Here is a 26,425-nt window from a genome sequence, read left to right as displayed (position 1 = left end):
GGCAGCGAGGGAGGGGGAAGCCGACACCAAAGGCAAATTCCTTTATTTCATAATTTTATCTGGCGTCCCCATTCTCATCAACCTGCATTGTCAAGGCTGAAAGAGAGGCGGTTAGGGAAGTACAGAGATAATGATGTCTCGGCCGCCGGGACAGCACTAATGGTGCTCATCTGAGGACAGTTACGACAAGTGGAGTTGCGGAGCTAACTCTGGACCCCCGAGGAATTTTCCTTGGTTTCCACCTGGCTTTGGCTAAGAAGCCAGAGAGTGCGGTCACCCCCTTTCCCGCGCCTGGCTTCCCACCCTGCACTGGTGGGTGAGAGTGACAGAAAGGCTAAGCTAAGGGGAAAGGTTGGCTGCTCCCGCAGCAGGGGAGGAAGGGCCACCTGGAGGTCAGCTCTCCTTCCTACGCACACGCGCGCGCGGGCGGTGGGCCCCAGGATTAACACAGGCGCTACAACCTGGCGAGCCCTTGCCCTTGGCGGTGGGAGTGAGTGCCCGGAGGGGAGGGCGGGTGTCGCTCCCCGCAGCCCCCGCCCCGGACGTGACAGTTTGCGGCCCGATTAGGAGCGGTGCCCTCTGTCGCCTTTCCTCCGGTCCTTGGGACCGGCTGGTGCGCGCGTCCCGCAGCAGTCGGATGCGCTAGGTGGGGCCCGCGTGGTTCCCCCTGTCCCCCCTCCCCCCTTGAAGGGTGACTGTGCCGCTGACGTCAGGCGGCTTTGGGTTCATTCTTTGGCACGGGGACTTTATTTTCATAACAGCATGCAGTGCCGCGGAACTGGAATAGGCGTGTCCCCTCCCCCTGACCCTCTCCCGCCCCTTGTCCCTCTGCTCACCCCCCTCGCTTGCTCCCTCCCTCCGGCGACAGCTGCCTTTATAACCGCTCGGCGCCGCGAGGGCGGGATAGCGCCTGCTGGCTTCCCCAGCACCGAGGGACTCCAGCGCCTGCCTCCCACGCGCGGGAAGCTAGCAGCTCAAGTTCAGGCGCCAAAGCCAGGGCTTAAGGGTAAGTAAGGCGCACGCCGCCCGGGGCGCGCTCGGCCTCTGCAGATTTAAATTCTGGTGGGGGGTGGTGGAGTGCGGCGCTGGGTGGGGTGGGATACAAGAAAAGAGGACTCCCTGGTAATGGACTACAGCTGGCTACGAGGGAAAAAAATCCCAAGAAAGGAATTTCTCTAGTTTAACTCAACTCAGATTCCCCCCACCCCCAGCTTCCCCAGGCTCAGAGGCGGAGAGCAAAAAGATAGTCAGGATAATAGTTTGTGCTCAGGCACGTTGTAGGAACTTTTAGCAGGTGGAATCCTGGCTGGGCAGGTGAGCAGTTTGGGGATCGCACTAGGGCAAGAAAAAAGAAGGAAAATTTGAGAGCAAGGGACTGGGAATGGGATGGTTGGGGATTGGGGGTAGGAGGAGGTAGGAGGAGGGAGATGGTGACGATTGCTGCTTCACTCAGGTACTGAAAAGTTTTGATTTATTTTGTCCTTTCACAACAAGTGTTGGCTTCTGAATTTTGGGAAGTATCTTGTAGAAGCCATCGCTTTTCTCGATGTGTGAGGCTGTCGGCTGCACAGCATTCCCTCCCTGGCTGTCCTTTGAGTTGCTCAGGAACCTCAGGGCAGATGGAAGTTGAATATGCAATAACAGCCCACCTTCTGACAACAACTAGATAGGACCCGGGTGTGGCCTCAAGGCTGTCCAAAGTGCTCCCTTAAACATGCACAGGGAAGGAAGGGCTAGTCATAGGGGAAGCCTGCTCAGAATCAAGGGATTTGAAAGATTTTTGGTTCCCAACTTCTATCCAGGCTGATTTTCTCCTCAGAGGCCACAACTGTTGAAGGGTTCAGTTGAATCAGTCACCACTTTGGGCTCCTTCCTGAAGGGGAATACCTGAACCACTTCAGATACAATGGGCTGGGGCCCACGGGGGGGGGGGGGCGGGCGGGGGGTGAGAATGGGGGTCAGAAGTCCACCCTCCAGGTCTATGTGCTGGCTATTATTACTAGGAGAGGGAAGAATGACAGAAAGGAAGGGTCAGCAGAAGCGTTACCTGGGAAACAGAAAGGCCCCTCTGAGGGTACGGTGAGATATGGGCTCACAGGGCAGATAGAAAGAAGCAGAACGTTCCTGGGAAGTGCTCTCAGTCTTGAGTCCGGAAGAGTGATTTCTCATCCAGGCTCTGTCGCACCGTGTAGCCATGAGACAGCCAGCGCCTGGGCCTTGAGTTCCTCTGAAGGGGTCTTGGGAAGGCCCCCAGCTCCTTCCCGTGGCTGGGATTCTAGCCCTTCTGTAACCTCAGTGAAAATTGGATTTTGATTGTGATTTCATTCTGCTCATTTTGGAAGTTTGTCTTCATGTCCACTTCTGTTTAGATATGAGCTGAGAAAATGGTGAGGAAATGATGTGTTGGTATATTAGGACCTTAAAAAAACAATGAATTGAATAGTATTTTCACTTGAGGACTCTCGGATTTTCTGAGTAGTTTGGTGTGTTTGTTTCTATTTTTATTTCTATATTATTGCCTTGTGGTCAGAATATGTGGTCTGTATATTTCTTATTTTAGGATTTCAGTATGTGTGGTCTAAAACATACTGTTTTTGTAAATGTTCCATAACCACTTCAACAGAAGCAATCATATAGAGCAGGGGTTGATAAACTGGGTCCATGGCCAAACATCTCACAGCCTCTTTTTGTAAATAGTTTTGTTGGAACACAGCCATGCTCATTTGTCTATGGGTTATCTATGGCTGCTTTCAGCTACAAACATATGGCCTGCACAGCCTAACCTAGTTATTAGTTGGCCCTCTACAGAAAATGTTTGCTGATCACAGATATAGAAGATCTGAATTATATGATTAACAATGGAGATATAAACATATGAACAATGGATATAGGCATAGAGAACATATGAACATAGAGAATATTTCAAGTAAGGTATCCATAGAACATTTATAAAAATTTACCATATTATTATTCCTTTGTCTTTTTCATCTGCTGAGGACTGATAAAGAATATTAAAGTCTCCTATAACTATAGTATTTCTTTTGATTTCTCCTTGTATTTCTGGTAGTTTTTGTTTTATGTGTTTTGGTACTATGTTATTTAGTGCATAAAAGTTTATAACAGTTGTATCTTAAATGTGGAGTATCCCTAATTATTATAAAGCAAGCTTTTTGGTCCATATAATATCTTTTTGCTTTAAACTTTGTGTGATACTAATATCTCAGCTCTTAATTTCCTTACCTTCAGCAAGCTATTTAATTTTGTACTTGATACATAATACCTGATAAATAAACACTGTTATTATTACTTATTTTTGCATTTATTTACATTTTTTTCTTTTGCTTTCAATGTTTTTTTTTTTTTTTTGTTGTTGTTTTGTTTTGTTTTGTTTTTGGAGAGAGGGGGTAGGGGCAGAGGGAGATGGGGAAAGAGAATCTTAAGCAGGCTCCACACCCAGGGCGGAACCTGTCATGGGATTGATCTCAACAACGCTGAGATCTTGACCTGAACTGAAATCAAGAGTCAGACACTTAACCTTAACTGAGCCACCCAGGCACCCCAACTTTGAACCGTTTCTAAATCCTGTTGTTTTAGGTGATGTTCTTATAAGTATATTATAGTTTAATTTAGTCTTTTTTTCCCAAAATGAAAAAGTTACCATTTACATTTATTGTAATAATTGTTGCTTGCTATTGCCAAATAATTTTTGGCCACATGTTCTGCTCTCTCCATCCTTTCCCATATTAGGTAGCCTATATCTACTAGGGTGCCAAGTGGTTGGTTGTGCTAGTCTCAGGGCTTAAAACACAGGCTTGTAAGGAGAGATGATAAGTTTAGTTTGGGACTTGTTGGATTGAACATTAATATGTTCCCTTTATCTATTAATATATTTAAGGGGTGCCTGGGTGGCTCAGTCAGTTAAACGTCTGCCCTCAGCTCAGGTCATGATCCTGGAGTCCTGGGATTGAGCCCCGCAACAGGGTCCCTGCCTGGTGGGGAGTCTGCTTCTCCCTCTGCCCCTACCCCTCTCATGCGCGCTCTCTTTCAAATAAATAAAATCTTAAAGAAGGTATCTTTGCGAGTTGTGAGCTGGTATACCAGTAGAGGACTTTATCCACCTATTTTCTGGAAATTTTATTTCTTAAAATCCTAGGCCTAAAAGGTTTGGAAGTTTCACTCAAAATCTTATTTTCTGTTGTGTTTTAAAAAGATTTCCAGTATTTTATTTTATGTTCCAGCAGTTTATTTTACAATAATGTAAGCTCCCTGTGCTCTGTTTAGAATGGAGGAAGATGGTATGTAAGGATCCCAGGGAACTACCCGAAAGTGAAGAGACTGGGATAAGCACCGTGGTTACTCTTGTTTAGATCTGTTTGAAGAGGTTTGGTAATTTTTTTCTCTCAGTTTACTACAAAGAAACTCAACTCACTGATGTTATTCAGGTGTTATTCATAAGCTGTTGCCGTAATCACTTTTATGTCATCAGAATTAGGATGACTACTTGGAACAGGGGATCCTGGAGATTTCCCTGTAGACACTTTCCATTTATAACTAATCCTTCATCGAGGGCAGAGAAATTCCTGTGGGACTCCACCCTTGTCTTAGAACTCAGCCTAGATAGAAATATGAGGATAAGCATCAGTACATATTCATCTTCAAAAATTCTTCCTCCCCATTACTCACACTTGATAATAAATAACTTAACTCTGAGTAAATATTCAGTGGTCAGTCTTAGTCCAAAACGTTTGCTCAGTAACCACTGTGCAGAGCAGAGCGCCTACTGAGGAGGATACCAACAAATAGAAAATTTGCTCTGTTACCTTAAGAAGCTTGTTATCTGATGGTTGAGTCAACATTGATATTAATATATAATATAAAACATATATATGGAAAAACTTGAGCGCTAAGAAATAATGAAGAGACCTGCAAAGTTAGAATGAGAGGGGACTAATAATTTTTAAAAACCTCAAGATAGAGGTAAGTTTTGGGCTAAGTTTCAAAGCAGTATGGTAAATGGATTGTGACTAGGAGGGGAAGGGTCTTTCTGGCTGGGAGAACAATGCACATGCGGAGGCAAAGAGCTTGACTTTATCACAAGACCTTGGATGAGCCCAATTCCCTTCTGGATGGAAATACTCTTGGAAGATTGGCTTGCCTTGCGTGGAGGTGGAGAGAGGGGGAGTTAGGAAAGCAGGAGGAGAGGGGTGGGAGGACCCACTGGAGAAAAGCCATGAAGCTCAAATCGGGACTGAATCTGTTATAACCTAAAAAGGAGCTAATATGTTAATCCAAAGATCCCTTCCCTTCTTTGTTCCCTTCCTTAAGCATTTAACTCTATGGACTGCTCTTTTATTTTTATTTATTTATTTTTTGAAACTGCTCCTTGGCTTCTGGGAAACCACTCAGACCTAATATTATTATTATTAGTAGTAGTAGTAGTAGTAACCCCTGATCACTTTTTTAAACACCTTTCGCTGACTCCTGCATTGATGAGATGGTCATGGTCCTGCCCTTGGCCCCCTTCTCACCGTACTTGATCCCTGCGTGATCTGGTTTTCCTCGCAAGGCTTCGGTTGCCTCCTCTAGACCCACCCGGTGTGTACAGCCCAAACCTCTCCGGAGCCTCAGACTCGCATGTCCAAGTGCAGAGGGGGTCAGCACAACCTGGGGTCCTAGAGCCTGGCTTCTAAGCCATTAAATCTTGGGCAAGTTATTTAATTTCTCTGTGTCTCAATCGCAAAAAAAGGGGCATACTAATGGGTTGTTGTGGGAATTAAAGGAAGCAGTGTGTAGCCCAGAGTAAACTCTCAGGAGGACTTCATGCTCGTCATTTCTGGATGCCGCCAGTTGCATGGCCCATATTCATCTTAGATTGAGCACAGCTCCATTTGGCATTGGTCCTCAGCAGCCTGTATTTCTAAGTTCCATTCAGTTGCCTAAGCCAGAAATCTGAGAATTAACCTGGACTCTTTCATTCCCCAAGCCCTGTCTCTTCTGCCTTCCTAAAAATCTCCCACTATTTGCTGCACATCTTTCAGGACTCACCTCCTTGGTCTCTATAGTGTTAAAAAAAAAAAAAAAAGACCCATTAGGTGGAATGACTCACTGTTTTCCATGTGTCCTCAGCATTCTCTGGACACCCTGTGCCCCCTTATTTGTATGTCAGGGGGACCCTATTGGCCCTCACAGGGGCACTAGCCCCAGTTTTGATCTGTGTGACTCATACACTTAACACAGTGTCTGACACAAAGTAGGCACTTAAATGTTGGTTGGTTGAATGTAGGATCGCTCGCTGTGGAGACTTCTCAGAGCTGGTTTAAATGGAGAGAGGCTGGAGTCATGGAGAAAAGCTGCAGAATTCCTAACAGTGATTTCGAGATGAAATGAAAAATTACATTATGATTAAGACCATTTGTAAAGGGATAGTCTTCGCAGCTATGTGACACTGAACATGTAACTTCTTTTTCTTTCTTTTTAAAAATTTATTTGAGAGAGAGCATGCCAGGGGAAAGGGCAGAGGGAGAGAGAATCTTTTAAGCAGACCCGGAGCCCAAGATGGGGCTGGGGCTTGATCCCACCACCCTGAGATCACTGCCGGGCTCCATCCCATGACCCTGAGATCACAACCCGAGCCAAAACCCAGAGTCCCACACTCAACCTACTGTGACACCCAGGCACCCCTGGCCATACAACTGCTAAGAGTCAAGTCTTCTCACCTGTAAAATAGGTTGTAGGAATAGTAAATGAGATAGATAAAAGATGTAAAAACATGTAAATGAGAGAATACCTATAAATACATAAACACTCAGCATTGTACCTGGCTCCAGGGAACTCAGTATGTGACACTAGTCCTGACTATTTTTACTCATAATTATATTGTGACTATTACAATATATCGAATGGGGCGATTCAAGAGGAGGGAGAAAACTAAACTGCTAGAAAATCACGCATTTGCCTGGCGGGGGTATGTGAAGACTCAGCTTCAGCAATCCTAAGTTATTTGGTATTATTCCCCAGGCAGTGCTAACAGGTAGGTATTGTCCTCTTCATTTTCAGACAGAATGAGATCTGTCTCATAGGAGGAAGATAAGATTGGCTTTGGCAAGTTTCGGGGCCCCAGGTTATTCATGCTCACATACTCTGGGGCGGGGCGGGGCCGAGAGGGGCGGGGCGGGGCCGGGCGGGGCCGGGGCTGAGCACCGGCCGGCTGCGCAACCCTCCAGCCTGGGCTTCAGCATCCCACCCCCTGGGGAGAAGAGAGGAGTCTCGGGGAAGCTGGAGGACTCATCAGTGCTGGCGTTTGTGCTTGCACAGCAGTCAGCGCCCTACGTCTGGCAAGAGCGTCTGTCCAGGTCTAGGGTCAGCATTGCTCCACTAACCCGGTGGCTCTGTCCGGCAGGTGCGCCTTCACCTGGTGGCGCTCTCCTTGGCCTGCACTCAGACCCTGAGTCACCTCCAGCCCTGTTTTGGGGTTTGGTTAGGAGTTGGCAGGACATGTTCTTTTAATGACGGGAGGTGGGGCAGGAAGAAGAATGAGGGGGAGGGAGAAAGATTTGGCAGTTGTCTAAAAGGAGCTTCCTAGAGGGATGAACAGTGAGGCTGGACGTGGGCTCGCACCCTCTAGTTCAGCACCGCACCCTCATATTACAGAGGAGAGAAGGGAGGTTCCAGGAGATAGTGTCCACACCTGACGCGATTGAAACCTCTTCTTTCTAAAGGGGTGGGGTAAAGACAGGGCTTGGACTTGAGCCCAGAAAGTGACTCCTGCCTTTCTTCCTCCCCTATGCTCTCCTCCTCTTGTGCTGCTTCTTCCTTTTTTTCTGCCTTTTACCTCTCCTTTTTCTTTGTAACTTTTCTTTTCATGTCCTGACTCATTCCAGAAGGGCTTAGGACAGTGGCAGGTGACTTCAAGGCGTCGGTTGTAGGTGTTGTTGGGTTACTGGACAGTGGCTGGTTAGCTTAGTTAGCAGCTGTAATAAGTGAAGGGGGTCTCACCCTTATGACTAATGAAAAGGCCTTTCCTCACATCCCAGGCCAGAGGCTACACACACTGAAATTGTACCATGTTCCTCCAAAGCGCAGGGTTTAGTCATCAGGGAGTTGGGTGGGAACGGAGGACTGGCTTCTAGTAAATCTGTCTCTGCTTACTGGTAAATCTCAGGATTCACGCTCTCCTGGGAGACCCCTGGAGTCATTTAGATGGGAGCATGGTTCCAGACCTGGCCCAGAGCCCCTAGCCTCAGACCCAGAGTGTGTTTTAGACAGCCCACAGAAGGAAGAGGGTGGGAGAAAGGGAGGTTAGAACTCCGAACAGCAGAGGGAGCTAGTGAGGAAACCAGGTACGCCCCACCCAATGCCACCGCATCTCAAGAGCAGCCCCTCCTCTCCCACCAGATTCCACTCCTATCCCTGCACACACCCATCCAACCTGCTTAGGCTTTTTTTTTTTTTTTAAGATTTTATTTATTTATTTGACAGAGAGAGACACAGCGAGAGAGGGAACACAAGCAGGGGGAGTGGGAGAGGGAGAAGCAGGCTCCTGGCTGAGCAGGGAGCCTGATGCGGGGCTCAATCCCAGGACCCTGAGATCATGACCTGAGCTGAAGGCGGACGCTTAACGACTGAGCCACCCAGGCGCCCCCGTCCTGGTTAGGCTTTTACCACGTGTCAGGTGCTAGTCCAGAGACTGGGGAGAGATACTTAACAACTCAGTCCCCACCTTCTCAGAGCCTTTGAATCCAGAGGAAGACACAGACTTAGCGCTAATAGGCATTGCAGGGCTGGGTGAGGAGTGCGATGGTGGGAAATGCAAGAGGCCAGCAGGGGCCGAGGATGTAGAGCCTTCTGCCTTTGTGCAGGATTATGGCTCTTTCTCCCCCGGCTGCAAAGAGTGGCTCAAAGAGGACAAGCCCAGAGAGGGAGTTGGGTCTTCTGAGGTGGTCCAAGTGAGGTGGATGGCCTTTGGGAGACATGGAATATTCGAGATACTGAAGAGATGGAATGCATGGGACCCGCGTGTTGGGTCTGGTAATGTGGGATAGGGATTTCTCGGGCCATTTCCCAACTCAGAGATAGATCTGAAGTTGGCTTTTAGTGCCTCTGCCCCGAGTTCACAAATGGGGAGACCCCTGTGATGCCTCCTGGCCCATCTCATCTTCTTTCACAAGACTTCCTTTCCGGCCCTGCCTCCTGCAGCCGGTCTGGGGGACAGTCATTTTGGTCCCGTGTAGGAATCTGAGGCTATGCATAAATTGAACAGCTGCAGCAGCTCACAGGGGTCGGCTTTGTGCCTCAGTGGATTTCGCCCATGCTCAAAGCCTCGCGCAGCACCTGAGGGCCGATGTAGTCACCCCCATTTCTGAGGCCAGGTCCCTCCCAGCTCTAAAGTTCTTACCAAAGGGCTGCTCGGTGTAACTTTGGAGTTAGAATTCCGGTTTGAATCCCGGCCCTGTCATTTCCTCGCTGCGGGACTTCGGTGAGTCAGCTGACTTGTGCCTCAGTTGCTGCAGGTGGAGGCAGGGATAATGATGACATGAGCTTCGGCATAAGGTGCTTGTGCCGGTTAAGAGGGTAGCGCCATAAGAGCATGCCTGATCTGTGCCAAGAGTGAGTTAGTGTTGAGACTTTCCCTTCCCCATTCAGAGCAGCCCGAGAGTAAATTGCTTCTTTCAGCCCACATTTGGTCTTTGTAGGAGCTAGTCCTTTCTTGGCCAGACCCTGGGTCTCTCTGTCCTTGACTTTGGTTACAAACGATGGCCAAAGAACCCCGGGTTGCATTCTGTTTTCTCTTTCTTGCTCCAGCCCTTATGTTCTTCTTCAAGGCTGTTTCGCTAGCTCCTGGTAGTTCATATTCCCAAATGCTGATTGCTTCCCTTTTTCCCCTCAAACCTCGCTTTCTAGCAGTCCTTTTTAGCTTCTCAGAACCCTGTCCTTTCCCCTCGCCATCTTCCCTGTCTCTTTTCCTCATCTGGACCGCTCCCTGGGTGACACAGGGCCTTCTCTGTACAGAGCTGCTTGTTAATGAGTCCGGTGAGTTTCATTTTCCTCTGACCAAATTCAGAGTACTTGGGACATTTTAGACCCATTGCACAATGCCTGTCATGCTGGAGGAAGAGGTGGAGGGGGGCTAACAGAGGTGAAGTAAGGATAATTCCGACAAAATTAGTCAGTCAGATAAAAACGTATTTACTAAGAAAAAATTTAAAAAGACATTTGTGAGAGAATTGGGAAATAGGAGCCCTAACTGGATATTTGATAGTATAGGGTTATTGTTAACTTTTGAAGTGCAGTTAAGTTAAAAAAGAGTTTTATCTTTTAGAGATACACACTGAAGTGTTTGTGCATAAAATGGTATGATGTCTGGGGTTTGCTGAAAAATAATCTAGTAAGTGGGGTAGGGATGGCGATGAAGCAGAATTGGCCATATATTGGTAATTTCTGAAACCAAGTGATGAGCCCATGGGCTTTGCGAGTATGCTTGAAAATGTCAACATCTCTTGAAAAACAGTGGGTTTTTAAAAAAAATATTTTATTTATTAAGAGGGAGAGAGTGAGAGAGCAAGCGGAGTGGGGAGGGGTGCAGCGGAGAGGCAGAGGGAGAAGCAGGTTCCCTGCTGAGCAGGGAGCCCGACTTGGGGCTCGATCCCAGGACCCCAAGATCATGACTAGAGCCCAAGGCGAATGCCCAACCAACTGAGCCACCCAGGCGCCCCTAAAAACAACGTTCTCAGGCACTTCAGGGTCTGTTTCCCCATCTCCCGTGTATGATTAGGGTGGGAGGTGGGGGTGAAGTTGAGGGAAATCTGTTTTCTCCCCTCTCCACACCCGTGGCCCATTGCTCTCATCCGAGCCTGGTCTGCGGATGCCAGGAGGCTGGAGACACAACCCCGCCGCCACCAGAAGGGAATGGCCTGGAGGTCCAAGTTGGGGGCGGGAGGTTCTGCCTCACTGTTCCTCTGGCCAGCACCACAACCATCCTTTAGGCAAACGCCTCATCGATCTCTGTCAAGACTTAGAGTCCTCAAGCCCGAAGTCCTTCAGGGTTCCCGGGTGATGCTGATGACTGCTCCTCAAGGGACGGTACTACCTTGACGGGTGGGGAAGGAACCACTGGCATGGGGGTGGGGGGTGGGGAGGGTCTGGGAGGGGGAAATACCTTTGCAGCTAGACACTGCCCTTATGGCGGATCTGAGAGGGGGTGAGGTGGGGAGGTAAAGGTGAGCGCAGAAGAAATGCGCCCAGCCTGGGTCTCTCCCTTCCCTGGTGTGCGCAGTGCTTGCATTCAGCCCCGGGCTGGGGAGCTTCTTCCTCTCCCACACTCCTGGCACCCACAAGCGAGTCCCGTCTACACCTCCCTTCCCCGAACCACCACCAGGGTGGTGGAGTAGCCAAGGCAAGTCAGACTTTGGGCACTCGTGTTTCAGGGGATGCCTGCCCTCTTCCTCCTATTTCTCATCCTGCGCTTCCCTGAAGAACGGGACCCGTGACCCGTGACCCGTTCTTCACCCATTCTTTGCTCTGTGCTCTGCAGTAGGGGTGACCCTGCGGTAGAATGTAGGTGACAGACCCCCTGGTGATGAAGGGCTGTGGGAAGCCTGTGGCCATAGTGGCAGATTCTGTCTGTAGGTCTGTCTGTCCCTTCCACCATGCTAGTGCACTTGTCTGTTTTCCCCTTTACCACTGACTCTCTAGCCTAGCGATGGGCACATAGTGGTGCTCAGGAAGTACTGGTTGAGTGAACGACTTAATACGATACAAAGTTAAGCTTGGCGAACCAAATTTCATTAAAAAGCTAATTGAAGCTATAAACTATTTGCTCTTTATATTCCTTAAGTTATTTTGTTCTAATACACCACACCTATAATATTCCAGCATATACATAATATTCATGTATGTAAGTATGTGTTTTATATTGCATATATATACATATTATTTTTTCCCTAATTGCCATGAGAATAAAACAGTGCTAGGGCGATAACTCTCTCATCTAACTGAAATGCAGATTTTGTATCTTTTTTTATTTATTGGGGGAGGGGCGGGGCATCAGGAGAGAATCTTTCCAGCAGATTCCCCATTGAGCACAGAGCCCAACAGATGGGTCAGACGACGGCTGGATCCCATGACCCTGAGATCATGACCTGAGCCAAAACCAAGAGTCAGATGCTTAACCGACTGCGCTACCTAGGCACCCCCAAATTTTATATCTTTAAGGGAAGCAGATGTTTGAGTTCTGTCCGCATTGAGGAAGAGGCTCATTTGCCCTGGACAGTTAGTGAGTGATGGCTCGTTCTGTATCCCACTGTGCTGCTTCCCTGACTTGTGGTTGGATCTTGAAGACATAAGATGGAAGAAGGAGGAATGGGTGTTCTTTTTCCTTGGATTGATCACGGCATCCCATAGAGCTGTGAAGGGCCAGAGAAATCTTGTCTATACACATCTATGGGCATGTGGTGAAGACGTTCTGAGCTGTTTTTCTGCTATAAGGAAAGAGGCAGGAGGCAGTGAAGGTTTTTTACCTTTTCCTGCTTCCCAGTCCCAGCGGTTCCCCTTCTTTCCAATTCCTTTCTGCACAGTCTCTCCCCATTTGGCCTTAGAGGAGGCCAAAATCTTTCACTGATAATTTTGTGTGGAGGGGTTCTCAGTGAGCCTTCTCTTCCTCTAACTGTCCCCTACTCCCTGCCCTGACCGTATTTCTCTTCGAGTCAGTTCAGAACTTTTCACTGTTGAGTGAGCAATCCTATCAGGAAAAGAAAATCTAAAGCTACCCCCCCAAAAAAATTCATGCACAAATAGCATTTAACAAAACAAAAGGAATGGTGTCCTGGATAAACAGCCAGATAATCCAGAAAAAAATTAGTTTGTTAACGAACTCTTAAAAACCTTAGCACTTTTGAATTTCAACGTCTTACCTGACATTGCCTTTGGACTTTGAGTGCTGTATATTTTAAGGAAATGTACAAACTCCTTCTCTCTTCCAATTTCCCACTTTATCTTTCCACCGTGCCCTGAATTCTTAGGAATTAGATTTCATGACGTTTGGGACATCAGCTGGGTTTAAAATTGACACGAAGGTTGTGGGAGCAGAGAAGGAAGCAGATCCGGGAGATCAAGGAGAGATATAAAGGAAATAAAGCCAATTTTTAAAAAGATTTTATTTACTTATTTATTTGACGGAGAAAGAGAGAAAGAAAAGTGTGTTCGAGCTGGAATGGGAGGGGGACGGATAGAGGGGGAGGAATAGGAACAAGCAGATTCTGAGTTGAACACAAAGCCCAACATGGGGCTTGATCTCACGACCCCTGAGATCACCATCTGAGCCGAAATCAAGAGTCCACACTTAATTGACTGAGCCACCCAGGCGCCCCCAGCCCGTCAATTCTGATTGTCCTTGAGCAGGTAAGCAGATTACCTGCTTTGTGGATCATCTATCACCTGCGAGCTCCTAGCCTGTGTGGGGCTGAACTAAGTGGAATCAAGACCATAAACAGAGCTGGTTTATGGGGCATCTGATGAGGGAGAAAAAGGGGCAGACATAAGAGGAGACAGAGAGAATGAGAATATTTCAGATTGCATTTAAGGCCAACTAGAACTCACTCGAGAGGTGGTACCTGGTTGTAGTTGAGAGCGTGGATCCTAGAGCCAGATGACTTATGTTCAAATTCTGCTTCGGCTGTTTCCTCACAGTATGATGTTGGGCAGGTAACTTGACTTGCCTCAGTTTTCTCATCTGTAACATAGAGCTAATATTTTTTACCTACTAGAGTTGCTATGAAATTAAACTAATATATATGAAAGGTGATTGGAAGAGTTTCTGATCCAGAGTAAAAAATGAGCATTAGCTATTGGTAATATCTTTCGTTGGATAATCCACTTTTTTTGTGTGTGTCCTCCAGGACTTCCTAGTTAATAAAGAACTCGTTATGACAGAGAAGACTCTTTCCATCACTAAGAGTAGAGCCATCCTTACAAAACTTAAGGAGGGAAAAAACCCTTCGAACGTGATAGCAGAGCTAAAGAAGAGGATCCAGTGGTGGTGAAGCGGATGTTTGTCCTTCCATAGAGAAATCTACAGTTCAGAGAACTCCTCTTATCCATGAAAGAATGGGATGCGTACAGGGCGCCCGGGTGGCTCAGTCAATTAAGCGTCCGCCTTTGGCTCAGGTCGTGATCTCAGGGTCCTGGGGTCGAGCCCCTCGTTGGACTCCCTACTCAGCGGGGAGTCTGCTTCTCCCTCTGCCCCTCCCCCCTCACGTGCTCGAGTGCTCTCTCTCTCTCAAATAAATAAAATCTGTTTTAAAAAAAGAATGGGATGCTTACAAATGTCTGAAACAGAGGCGAAGGTGGAAAAAAACTTGAGACTGATAAATTGTGATTAAAGTTTAAGCTTAGAGATTTCCGTGTTCATGAATTCTGACAAAACACTAAGCTAGAAATATCAGGAACCCTGGCGAGTTATGTTTTGAAATGAGACCCCGGAACTCCTCAACAGAGCACTGAGTTCTCTGGCGTCAGCGTACACATTAGTACAGCTTAATTGTGGGGAGATTTGGTTTTTTCCTTCATCGGTCTTTAGAATTTGCCACGAGAGCTTGAGAAAAGTTAGTAGCTTTATCTCATGTAGCAAGTTCAGGGGAAACACCCTGGCCGAACATAGGAAAGTTTTTCCTAATCTTTCTGGGTCCCTGTGCCAAGAGTTTGTTAGAAGAGTTACCTCTCCCTCCCCCCCAACTTTGCTTTTACGCAGGACCAGAATGGCCACAACATCCCCTAGTGGTTGCCCCTCAAGCCTGGACGCCAGGTACCACAGACTTTGTGATACCACTGCAATTTGGGGCATTGTCTTAGAAGCAGTGGCCGCAGTTGGAGCTGTGACCTCAGTGGCCTTCATGTTCGCTCTCCTGATTCTCATCTGCAAGGTGCAAGACTCCAACAGGCGAAAAGTGCTCCCGACCCAGTTTCTCTTCCTCCTGGGCGTTCTGGGGATCTTCGGCCTCACCTTTGCCTTCATCATCCAACTTGATGGCAGCACAGGACCAACCCGCTTCTTCCTCTTCGGAGTCCTCTTCTCCCTCTGCTTCTCCTGCCTCCTGGTTCATGCTTTCAACCTGACGAAGCTGGTGCATGGGAGGAGGCCCCTGTCCCTGCTGGTGATGTTGAGCCTGGCCGTGGGCCTCAGCCTGGTGCAGGACATCATTGCTGCTGAGTACCTCATCCTCACCATGAACAGGACCAATGTCGTCATCTTCTCTGAGCTTTCTGCCTCTCGGCGCAACGAAGACTTTGTCATGTTGCTTATCTATGTCCTTTTCTTGATGGCGCTGACCTGCCTCGTGTCCTGCTTCATCTTCTGTGGATCCTTCAGCGGCTGGAAGAGACACGGGGTCCACATCTTCCTCACCATGCTTCTCTCCATCGCCATCTGGGTGGCCTGGATCACCCTGCTCCTGATTTCTACCTTTGGCCCCGCGTGGGATGATACCATCCTCAGCTCAGCCTTGGTGGCCAATGGCTGGGTTTTCCTGTTGGCTTATGTTGTACCTGAGTTTCGGCTCCTCACAAAGCAGCGGAACCCCATGGATTACCCCGTTGAGGATACATTTTGTAAGCCTCAACTCATGAAGCAGAGCTATGGTATGGAGAACAGAGCCTACTCTCAAGAGGAAATCACCCAAGGTACAGAGCATGGCTGGGTGAGAATCCCTTGTAGAAAGATGGGGGGAGAATCATAGGATATTAATATTATAACTATAGTAACACTCAAGATGATCCAGGTCATACCCCTGACGGAACAGATAAGGTCCCCAAGGCTCGGATCTTGCTTAAAAACATCCAGCTGGTTAGAGTTCTAATAGAACTAGAAGCTGGCCCTGGGAGTCTTATCTAGTACTTTCTACACAATACCCTGTGGGTTTCTCTGAGTCGAAATAAGATGGAGCAAAGAAATGACTGAAAAAATCTCTAGAGACAAGTAGGTGAGGTTGTGTTCTTTATAAAAGAGAACTAGGTGTTCCTTCCAGAAATGTGGAGATTTGAATATAGAAAGCCACGCCGTGATTTCTTGCTGTGGTCACAGAGCACAGAGGAAGGAGAATGCCCTTTTATCATAAACCAGCAGGGATCTCCATAAAGTTACTGGGGATTCTGATTTATCCTGAAGAGCCACATCTTATGGCGTGCCTCTGGGCCTGTGGGAGGGAAGAGATTGTATCTGGCATAAAAGAGTCAAATGATTTTGCTCTTGCCTGAAGTTGTGAGTAACCAGGTGTTACGTTGTCCACACACACACACACGCACACACGCACACGCTAAACCGATAGCTTGAGACTGTCCTTGCCCCAAGGAATCTAGTCATTGATCGCTGAGCCTAATCAAGGGAGGGGGGGGTGGGTTTGGCACCGAAGTGAGGGACCTCCAAGGCGAGATCCTTAGCTTCAGCTAACAATTTTCTCTGCCCTTGAAGCCCGAGGTGCAAAGCTCTCTGTGCTTCTCACAGCAGCTGTGGTCCCTCTCCTGGGCACTTGGAAGCCGGAATGGAAGCAGGGATAGCTGGAGGGGATTATTTTAGCACCCATCGGCTCCTGTCCATTCTCATGCCTTCACTCTGTCACCACACTCCTGGACTCCCTGTTAGCACTCCCCAAGTACATTCCTCCCTCTCATCCTTCTTTCCATTCATTTTATGGACCACTATCACCTCCCTCTCCCTAAAATACTTCCCAGACTACCACATTTTCCTGCTCACATACCTCGCTGGCTCCCCAGTACCTGCCATATTTACACAGGGAGGCTTTTCACAGCCAGAACCCAACACCCATGGAAGCCGTGCTCTCAGTCCAAACAAACCAAGTCACTGCCTTTCCCTGCCTGTGTGTTCAGGCTCCAGGCATGTCCTTCTCTCTGCCCTCATCCTTTTCCAGAGACACACATTCCCTAGTCTCTCATTATTCACTCTGCCTGCAAGCTGTAGGACTTGGAAATGCTCTTATCAGCGTGTGTCTCATTCCATAACTATTTGTATAGCTGTCATTATATCCCTTGCTCTCCAGTGTCAGCCCCAGGCCTGGCCACAGGCCAGGAATCATTCTGGTTAATCTTTAGATGTTTTTTTTTTAAAGATTTTATTTATTTATTTGAGAGAGAGACAGAGATAGCAAGAGAGAGCATGAGCAGGGAGGAGAGGGACAAGCAGATTCCCCAATGAGCAGGGAGCCCGATGCAGGACTTGATCCCAAGACCCCGGGATCATGACCTGAGCCGAAGACAGACAGATACTTAACCGATACCTAACCGACTGAGCCACCCAGGTGCCTCTCATCTTTAGATTTTCCACAGTATCTTATATAGAGAAAGTATCTGAGGTGTGTGTGAAGTTAACTAAATGGGTACATTCGGTGGGAAATAAATGGATTGCTTTAAATTGTATTCATGATGACTGTATGCCTTTGCTCTTATGTTCCAGAGTTTAAATCCCTCTAATTTTCCCCAAATACACAGAAAACAATTGCTCATAAGTTCCGCCCCCTCTCAAAGAAAGTAAAAAGAAAAAAAACTTTTTTTTTTTTCCTTTCCTTGTGGGCAGTTAAGGAAGTGGGTAAATCCTCAGTGAGATTCACTCCAGGTAACATCCTCTGGCCAGATCTAATTCTGAAAAGACTGGTTTCAGATGTGCTTTTGAAGTGGTCCTGGGGTGAGGTGCGCTGCCAGGGAGGTTTTCTGGAAAGGGGCTCCCCTAGTGACCTTCTGTTCATTTATTCCTCCAGTGTGGTGCTTACTTTGTGCCTGGCCCTGGGACGGTCTCTCCCTCCATGAAACGTACGGTCTCCTGGGGAGACAGACAAACGGATAGCACGGCATGTTTTGATAGTTGAATGAATGGGGGGCGGTGAGCACCGGCTGGAGCAGGAAGCCGGTGGGGCCGCAATGCTGTACTCCCTCCTCTCCCTCTGTTTCAGGTCTTGAAGAGCTAGGTGATACGCTCTATGCTCCTTATTCCACCCATTTTCAGCTGCAGGTAAATGGTTTCTTTCTCCTTTTTTGTCAGTGGCATTAGCTCTCTGGGAATGTCTGTCCTTCGGGGACACAGGTCGTAGCCATTCTGAGGGCCCCTGGATGGCCATCTTGGAAGGACGACGTGTCTCCTTTCCTGTGATCTGCCTCAAGGGTTAGCACGGGAGACTGGAGGATTCCTAGAATTCCTGGAGTATTCCCAGGGCACAGGGAGGGGCACTTCAGGGGGAGGGATGGGAGAAGGGGAGAAAGTTAAGGTTCCTGCCCAGATCGGAGATCTGGTGAAATATCCGGGAATTGGAGTGGACTTAACAATATGGCTGCTTCCTTTTCAGAATCGGACCTCCCAAAAGGATTTCTCCATTCCACGGGCCCAGACGCGGACTAGCCCTTACAATGACTACGAAGGAAGGAAAGATGGCAGTTAGCCGTTCAGAAGAGTGGGACAAACATAGCAAGTCAGCCAATCAGTGGGGAGTCCCGAGGGATATGGGCTAAATCCTGAGGCACCTGAGGAAACTGTACAAAACCTTTTGGGAAGAACTTGCCTTCCCTTCTGGAGTTTCTGGGGGGCTAACAAGACTCCAGGGCCTAGCACTCGTGTTTTCCCTTTTTCCCAGGCTTAGGATACTTCTTTTAAGTGGGAGGGAGTCTCCGGCAGCTCAGGGTGTGCCCATTACTGTGCCCAGTCATTTCACAAGTGACTAAAGCTCTGGTCATCTGACCACTTCCTGGCTCAGTGAGCTTCAGGAGCCAGCTCTTCTCCCTCCAGGCCGGTTTTGTGAGGATCGCTTGGCCCAGAGCAGAACTGCAAATCTGAGCAAAAACAGCCAAGGCCTGTCCCTGCCGAAATCTACACTGGAAGCCAACTGACTGGCACCCTCCCATCTTGCCTGGGTAGGACAGGCTGAAGGTCACCCCCAATATACTCATCTCTGTGGCGCTACCACGGGACCCCTGCGGGTCCCCAGCACCAATTCACTGGTCACCATTCCCAAACGTGCTGTCCGTCCCCGGACATAAGCTCCCCTGCATGCTTTCCCAGAACTTCCTCTTGTGTAGCCCACTTGCCAGGAGAATTCGTGCACTGTCCTTGCGCTAAATTCCTTGCACTGATGCCTCTGTCACCCCCTTGCTCGTCAGCTTCTGTAAACAGCTTCATGCTGCGTTCACCACCTGTGTTCTGTAAGTGGGCATCGTCTACAAATGGGGAGTGTTCCTTGTATAATAAGTTATTCACCGCTCCTCACTTGGAGGCGCAATAAAGATGTGGTGGCAAGTCTTTCATGATGGCAGACCGGCAGTACGGGGGTGTGCAGTGGACCTGAAGGAGAGACAGCGGGGCTGTCTCACTTGTCTTCACGCAGAGCTGAGGTCCCGGAGCTGAAGTTCAAGGTTCAATTCCACTGGGCGTGCACTTGACCCTTCTCCACGCGTTTCTCCTTCTCTTCCTTACGTCTAAGACAAGTGTGTTTTCCCCAGGTGTTGAGGTGAGGGGCAAGGGTGACGGGGAGCCAAGAAGGGTCATGGATCCTGAGGTTTTGCTGCAGGAAGGCAGAGGAGTGGCAACCTTGGAATGGGGTTTGGCAGGCCAAGTAGGACACGGGGGAGACCTCAAAGCCAGCTCCACAACTCACAGGTTTAATTGTAGAAGGGAATACATTCAGATCCCTGTTTGACAGAATCGGTTCATAATAGCCCTTGGAAAAGACATGGTACCTAACAATTATTATTTACTTAATCCCAGAAACAGCTCTGTGGGGAAGGGCCATAGGAAACACTTTTTGGTGAAGGAAAAAAAAAAAATCCCCATGCACTGAAACAGAATGACATTTAAAAACTTGTAGCTGAGTTAGGGGTTTACCTCCTAAGAGCCTGAAGCTCTGCTTTTCATCAAAAGAAAAACCCGGTGTGGGCAGAGGGTTGAGGTGAGGTTGGAGGTGAACTGGTGACACTCAGAATTAAGGATATTTACATTCCACAAAGATTTGGTTGATTGTTTCTCACATGGCTTTGCACTAACATTAGCCTAGTTTTTTATTGAAAAGGGGGAATTACAAATCATGATTTGGATCCTTATAGACCATTCTGGTCTTTCTTTTTTTTTTTTAAAGATTTTATTTATCTGTTAGAGAGAATGAAATAGAGAGAGAGAGCATGAGAGGGGGGAGGGTCCGAGGGAGAAGCAGACTCCCCGCCGAGCAGGGAGCCCGATGCGGGACTCGATCCCGGGACTCCGGGATCATGACCTGAGCCAAAGGCAGACGCTTAACCGACTGAGCCACCCAGGCGCCCCATTCTGGTTTTTCTCAAGAGCCCATAACCCAGTGAGGATTTTGGGAGGAGAACACAGTGTAATTTCACGTCTGTTGCCTGTCACAGTGTAGGTACTCAAGAAACACCTATCCCTTCCCTCTTTTCTTTCCTCCTCTGGTCTTTAGCCCATCACCTGAACAAAGGGGGCTGAGTGAAAGGGAAAGCCACAGACGACCCTGGATCTGCTTTCTTGTTAGGAAAGAGGATCTGCCAGGCCTTTGTATCCCCATGACTGCAGTCCTCACAGCAACTTCTTCAAAAACAGGAGGAAACACAGGACTGGCTCCGATTGCTGGCTTCTCTTCTAAGAAATACAGCGTTGGAACAAGTAGACCATCCCCTCACTGAGTTCTTTTTCTTGCCAGGAGGTAGATAAATGCTCCCCGTTTGGAACAGCCCTTGTCCCCCCCCCTGCTACCCTGTCTTCAGGTCTTACGCCTTCGGGACATAATTAAACTCTTCTGTTAAAATAGGGACATGGCAGGGACTGGAAGTGTTGGCACCTGACGATTGCCATGATATTGGAGAGGACGTTTCCAAAGACCTCCCGTAGGTCTCCATCTTCACTGGGCTGAAATAGAATGTGCAAATTCAGCCCAGCCTGGTCCTTGAGTGATGCCCGTTGACTGATGGTCGGGAACCAAAATGGCATCTCCTTTGAACTAAATGGGTGATAATGAAACGAAGCTCAGCAATCTTCCTCTCATCTTTCACTGTCGGGCAGGGGATAGACTGTGTCTCCTCTCTGCCTCTCACTTGAGGCTGGGGCTGTTCCGCAGCTGCCATACTCCAGACTTCCACTGGATGGCGGTAAAACCTCAGGGATCGCCCTCGGGGAGCCGGGCCTCTGCAAAAGCAAACCTCTTAGAGCCGCTTTCCCGTGAAGGGCACCTAGGCGGAACTGCAGACGTTCCGTGGGCTCGAGGCAAGTGCGTCCCATTTTAAAAGGCTCGCATGCTCGAGCAGTTCGCGCGTTCCCTCCCATCGTCGTCGTGAGAGGACCCATCTCCTTTGCCAGACTCTTATGGCCCCGGAGTCTTATTTTTGTGAAACCCTCCAAGGTATTTGCAGCCCATTTGCATGCAACCAGGCATCTTTGCAGACAGCGGTCTTATATGCTGTTATTAACGTCCACGAGTATGTGATGAGAACATTGGCTTTCTGTTAGGAAAAGTGTGCCCAAACAAAGAGGACAGCCTGGCCCTGGAAATGCCGCAGTAACATACGCCCCACCCCCCACCCCCCCGGGCATTCTTTCAGGTTTCCTTCCTGCATTTCTAGACTTGTCGTTCTTGCCGAGAGCCGAACTGTGCCCAGCTGATCTTTTCCTTCCTGGCCCACTCACTTCCTTCTGTAGCTATCAGGGTTTGCAGGTTTGCCTCCGTTCCAGCTCCAATCTGAAACATGGAATTATTGCAGAACTGGAGGCGGGAGGCATCAGAAAAATCTTTCTGGAGCATTCTGGACTGCTGAGATCCGGGATCTGGGCCATTGGCCTCCAGGTTGTAGATGGTCGGCCACTGCACATTCTAGGGTCCAACCTGTGGGCATCTTCTGGAACCCCTTCCACCCAAGGCCGACAATGCTTTGCCCGCCCCCCCCCCCCCCCCCCCCCCGGCCCCCAGCTTTAGGACGCTCCAGGTATGCAGATGGCTCTGTGTGGCCCTGTATCAGTGCCTGACCCTCATTTCTGCAACCTCCAGATTGCTAGAGCTTTCTTAACCCTTCAGAATGGAACATTCCAGTGCCTAAAATGTTGGCGTTTGACAAAGTCACAGAACTTCTTTCGCTGGTGCCTCCTGGCCTTCATTTTACAGAGGAAAGAACTCAGGCCTAATGGAGTTAATGTAACCAGGGCCAAATTTCTGGTTTTGTCTACTGCCAACACTTGTGTGGTCAGTTTTAGACCTTTTTTTCCCCAAAGTGGATGTTTGAGTAAAGAATCTAATAAAATGACCATGGTCACTCTATATTTTAAGTTTTCCTCTTATTTTCCTTTACAGTGGCCCCCCCCATTGCCTTTTCTTCCCCTGATCTCCCCTGTAGTCATCTCTCCCTCCTGCATGTAAGCTGTGGAGAGAAGGACAGTGAAGATGGGCACATTCTGGTGAACCCCAGGTCACGCTCCCACGAGCCCCAAGCCAAATGGACATTTGCCTCTTGGGAAAGTAGACTGTCAAAGGAGGAACTGTAAGATAAGGCCGAATTCTAAAAAAACCAAAACCCAAAAACCAAAAAAAAAAAAAAAACTGAAAAAAAAAGGGGGGAGCATCTGGAGGGCTCAGTTGGTTAAGCACCGACTCTCGATTTCAGCTCAGGTCATGATCTTGGGGTCGTGGGATCAAGGCCCACCTTGGCTCCATAGTGAGTGTGGAGCCTGCTTGGGATTCTCTCTCTCTCCCTCTGCCCTTCCCCTGCTTGAGTGCTCTCTCTCTCTCTCAAAAAAAAGGCAGAGTTGCTTCATTTTCCCTGCCAGCATGATAATTCTTCAACTTCCTTGATTCCCATATTGAGTCAAAACCCATACAGGGCCCCTCCCGGTCTCCTTTGTTGTATGGAGTTATTGCTCCCCTCAGGGGGCTTTGCCACAGCCCTCGGCATCTCTCCCTCCATCTGTAGTTCCCGAGGGCAGATTTCAGAGGCAGTCCTTGAAAAACCTTCGCAAGTAACCCTTCTATTGTCACGACCAGAGATCGTGACAAGCACCAGATCTAAACAGGATCTTCGGCAGAAAGAAGGTGACACTTGAATGGAATTTGGTTGCCACATGTGCAACACCAAACTGTCTGGTCCCAGCTGCTTCTCGTCCAGGCTCCCTTCCATGTTCTGATCTATTAATCCTGCTGGATTTTTATCAACTCAATAAAAAAAAAAACTCTGGCAAGCCCATGTAGCTATACCCTGAGCCCTGGGGCATGGTGGTGGGGGCCAGCACCGTACCCTGTGATTACATGAAACTATTATCTCTCTCTAAGAAGGAATAATTCTGGATCCACTATTTTTTTTTTTACCCATGAGAAATTGAAATAGAAAAAGCATGTATTGAGTTTGGCACGATATCTTTATGAACAAGATGGAAAAAGGCAGGGGTAATGGTAATAAAGTTAGGTGGAGTCCTAAGTCAAACATTCCAGAAGATCTGATCATTTAGAGATGGAGGTCTCTAGTGGGTTCCCACAGTGGGTTCTGTCTTTGGCTCTGTTCGGGTAACATTTCAGTCAACCATTTGGATAAGAATAAAGCATATTTATCCAGTTTTGCACATGACACAACATTAGGAAAGACTGAATAATAAAACCAGAATGCAACTGCACTGCAAAAGGCTGGAATCAAGATCCCACACCAAGAATTTACTTTAATAGATGTAAATGTATTCATATACCCCCCCCCAATTACATAAATATTGTTTGGAAAGGCTTGGTTTGACAGGAGTTTTCATGAAAAAGAGCTGGTAGTTTTTGGTGTCTACAAGGCTGACAGCGCCCAGTGATGTGGGTCGGTAGGGCAAAGAGCCAAAGCCGTCGTAGGCTGCACCGATGAAATTGTGAAGCCTGCGTCAGGGCGGGTGCTGTTCCCACCGAATCGGGGGCACACTCTACCACATTGGAATATTAAATCCATTTCTGTGCATCTCGCTGTGATGGAGGAGCTTCTAACAGCGGAGGTCTTTCTAGAATTACATGATACACAGCAGGGTTGATGGAATGGAGATGCTTCACCTGGAGAGGGCAGGACCTTGGAGGGCACATTATCATCACGAGGAACATTTATCGTGTGCTTACTGTATTCCAGCCTCCGTTTTAAGGCTCTGTTTGTACAATATCATTTGCTACTTATAAAAACCTTATGAGTTATTATGATTATGCTCTCCCTTTTGCTTAATCCCTGCAGAAATGGAAGCGCGAAGATGACACAGGTACCAAGTGATAAGGCTGGAGGGTCAAAGCCACGAGCTGCCTCTCAGCTGCCTTTGATTATACCAGCCTAAGAGGTGGCTCAACGGTTAGAAATTTCAGGAAGGCAGATCCCAGAAGAGCTTCCGGCAAAGTGGTGGGTTATCTCCTGCTGGAGGTGTTCGAGCTCAATGACGCTTCATTGAGTCCTGTGGTAGGAGTTGGCCGGACTAGATAAGCTCCGAGGAGTCTTGGAACTCTCACGGTTCTGGACTTTTCACTTGCTTTGTTGTTCCTGGTATTGGAGTCTTAAGAACCATGGAGGTCAGGGGAGTATGTCAGAGGGGGAGACGAACCATGAGAGATGATGGACTCTGAAAAACAAACTGAGGGTTCTAGAGGGGAGGGGGGTAGGGGGATGGGTTAGCCTGGTGATGGGTATTGAGGAGGGCACGTTCTGCATGGAGCACTGGGTGTTATGAACAAACAATGAATCATGGAACACTGCACCAAAAACTAATGATGTAATATATGGTGATTAACATAACAATAAAAAATTAAAAAAAAAATACAGTTAAAGAACCATGGAGGCCTTCTCAGTGTTACTATACAGTTTTCTCCTCCCACACCTGCAACCCAAAACACTCGCTTAGCCCTCAGGTGAGAATGAACACGCTCTTCATTGTTTGGACACACCCTTACCTGTTTGTGTGTTATTATTGGTTGTGAAAATCCATCCCCTGGCTGGTAGTTTTATTTTACAAAACAATTCCTCACAGCCTTGCTTGGGACTGGAAAGTGCCATGTGAAGACCTCGTATGCTATAGTTAGTAACACTTTGTTGGGAGATGATGATCATGTAGACTCCTCTGCAAAGATACTTGAACTTCTATTAGAAACTAGCGTGCAGCCCCTGCCTCAGATACATGTAGCCAGTGCCCGCAATATTGCCCACGTGAGTTCTTTACACAAAAGCTACCATTTTTTAAGTACCAAAAAACAGGTCCATGTGGTCCTTTGAGGGTGATTCATTGCATAAGAAAGAAACTCATGGTTTGTATTGCTCAGCAAAATCAAAAAAGTTTGTGGGTTGCGCTTATGTAGCCTGAGCTTAGTCATCTGAGTCATAAGCCCATGAACTCTGGGAACACTTGGGAACCAGGGAGCGGGTCAGAGGGAGCATCTGACTGTAAGTAGCAGTGAGAGAGGGAGGAAGACAAAGCTGAGTTGGGAAGAAACTGTGGGGGTGGGCTGAGGGGGGAGGGAGAGAAGGCTGATAGGTAGGAGGGAGGGTTAGAAAATCAGGGGCTGGCCAGATAATGAAGAAACAGGCATCATGAGGTGAAATGGAAGTTAAGGCCTTAAGAATCAGAAATTCGGGAAAACATGACAATTCCCGGAGTGTCGTGAACTGTCTGTGCACTTGGGCAACCTCATCACAGAACCTCTTGGTAAGAGAGGCTATTTTTGCCCTTAAGTTCCCAGAAGGCCCTGCGTGATGAAAGAGGGGGATGATGTGAGGGGAAGCAGCCTCCTAAAGGCACAGACCCTGGCGTGTGCAGGTGGTTCTCTTGATGACATTGACCAACCCCCCTCCCCTTTCAAAGGCACTGGCTGGGTCCTCTGTCCCTTCCTTTTCCTGACACACCTGGTGGCTGTGACATACCAAATTGGAACCTGAATATTTTGCCCAGGTGGCTGGGGTGTGTGTGTGTGTGTGTGTGTGTGTGTGTGTGTGTGAATGTACGTGTGTGTGCACGCATGGATGCACGCACGTGCGTGTTGCACTTTAAGAGGGAATGAGAATAGGAGGAAAGATAATTCTTCATCAGTTCTTAGTAAAAGGTAAGTGGAGAAGTTTTTAGGCTCTCCAAGTATCTTCTCCAGCAGTGTTTGAGAGTCTCTGCGATGCCTAGTACATGTGTAGGGTGTCTGCTGGTATATGCAGCCATGCGTTCACCTACACACACACACAGAGCATCTATCCGTGTGTACATAGATCAGATGTGATTGTCAGGTACAGAGCCCTTTCCACAGTGAGATGAAGCCATTATCCTTAATCCTACTCTATGTATGCGTACAGATTATGGTGCCAATAAAAAAATAATTTCTACTCACATCAGTTAACAAAACAGAAGATTGTTGCTGGTGAAGCAGAGACGGGAGGCATGCCACCAGCAGCCCCTTCTCTGGTGCTCACGACCCACCCC

General features: G+C 48.1%; 1 protein-coding gene and 1 long non-coding RNA gene across 3 annotated transcripts; one reads left to right on the top strand and one right to left on the bottom strand.

Annotated features, from left to right (window-relative positions):
* The first annotated feature begins 827 nt into the window (after positions 1–827).
* GPRC5A (G protein-coupled receptor class C group 5 member A) lies at positions 828–19,285 on the top strand. 2 transcript variants are annotated; one of them, XM_027594762.1, is made up of 4 exons: positions 842–1,006; positions 14,744–15,672; positions 17,952–18,010; positions 18,342–19,285. In XM_027594762.1, exons 2-4 carry the CDS (start codon positions 14,751–14,753, stop codon positions 18,432–18,434), a joined length of 1,074 nt encoding a protein of 357 aa, XP_027450563.1. In that variant the 5' UTR covers positions 842–1,006; positions 14,744–14,750; the 3' UTR covers positions 18,435–19,285. The 2 variants fall into 2 exon arrangements, with proteins under 2 accessions (XP_027450564.1, XP_027450563.1); XM_027594763.1 differs by lacking the exons at positions 17,952–18,010; positions 18,342–19,285 and adding an exon at positions 17,760–17,919 and having other exon boundaries at positions 828–1,006.
* Positions 1,114–26,418, bottom strand: LOC113922629. The gene is made up of 5 exons (XR_003520007.1): positions 26,334–26,418; positions 13,608–13,726; positions 12,909–13,047; positions 2,048–2,376; positions 1,114–1,609 (listed from the first exon to the last, which is right to left on the bottom strand). It is a non-coding gene; the product is annotated as an uncharacterized LOC113922629 (long non-coding RNA).
* Between the last annotated feature and the right edge of the window lie 7 nt (positions 26,419–26,425).

This window comes from Zalophus californianus, chromosome 9 (assembly GCF_009762305.2).
Source record: "Zalophus californianus isolate mZalCal1 chromosome 9, mZalCal1.pri.v2, whole genome shotgun sequence".
Taxonomy (NCBI): domain Eukaryota; kingdom Metazoa; phylum Chordata; class Mammalia; order Carnivora; family Otariidae; genus Zalophus; species Zalophus californianus.
The sequence above is the reverse complement of the archived record's forward strand: the minus strand, read 5'-3'. Positions and strand labels throughout refer to the sequence as shown.

Bases quoted from the DNA above. Each gene is read 5' to 3' on its own strand.
- GPRC5A (XM_027594762.1), top strand. From the start codon at position 14,751: ATGGCCACAACATCCCCTAGTGGTTGCCCCTCAAGCCTGGACGCCAGG. The intron at 15,673-17,951 runs GTACAGAGCATG...CCTCTGTTTCAG, and splicing joins TCAAGAGGAAATCACCCAAG to GTCTTGAAGAGCTAGGTGAT. The intron at 18,011-18,341 runs GTAAATGGTTTC...CTTCCTTTTCAG, and splicing joins CCACCCATTTTCAGCTGCAG to AATCGGACCTCCCAAAAGGA.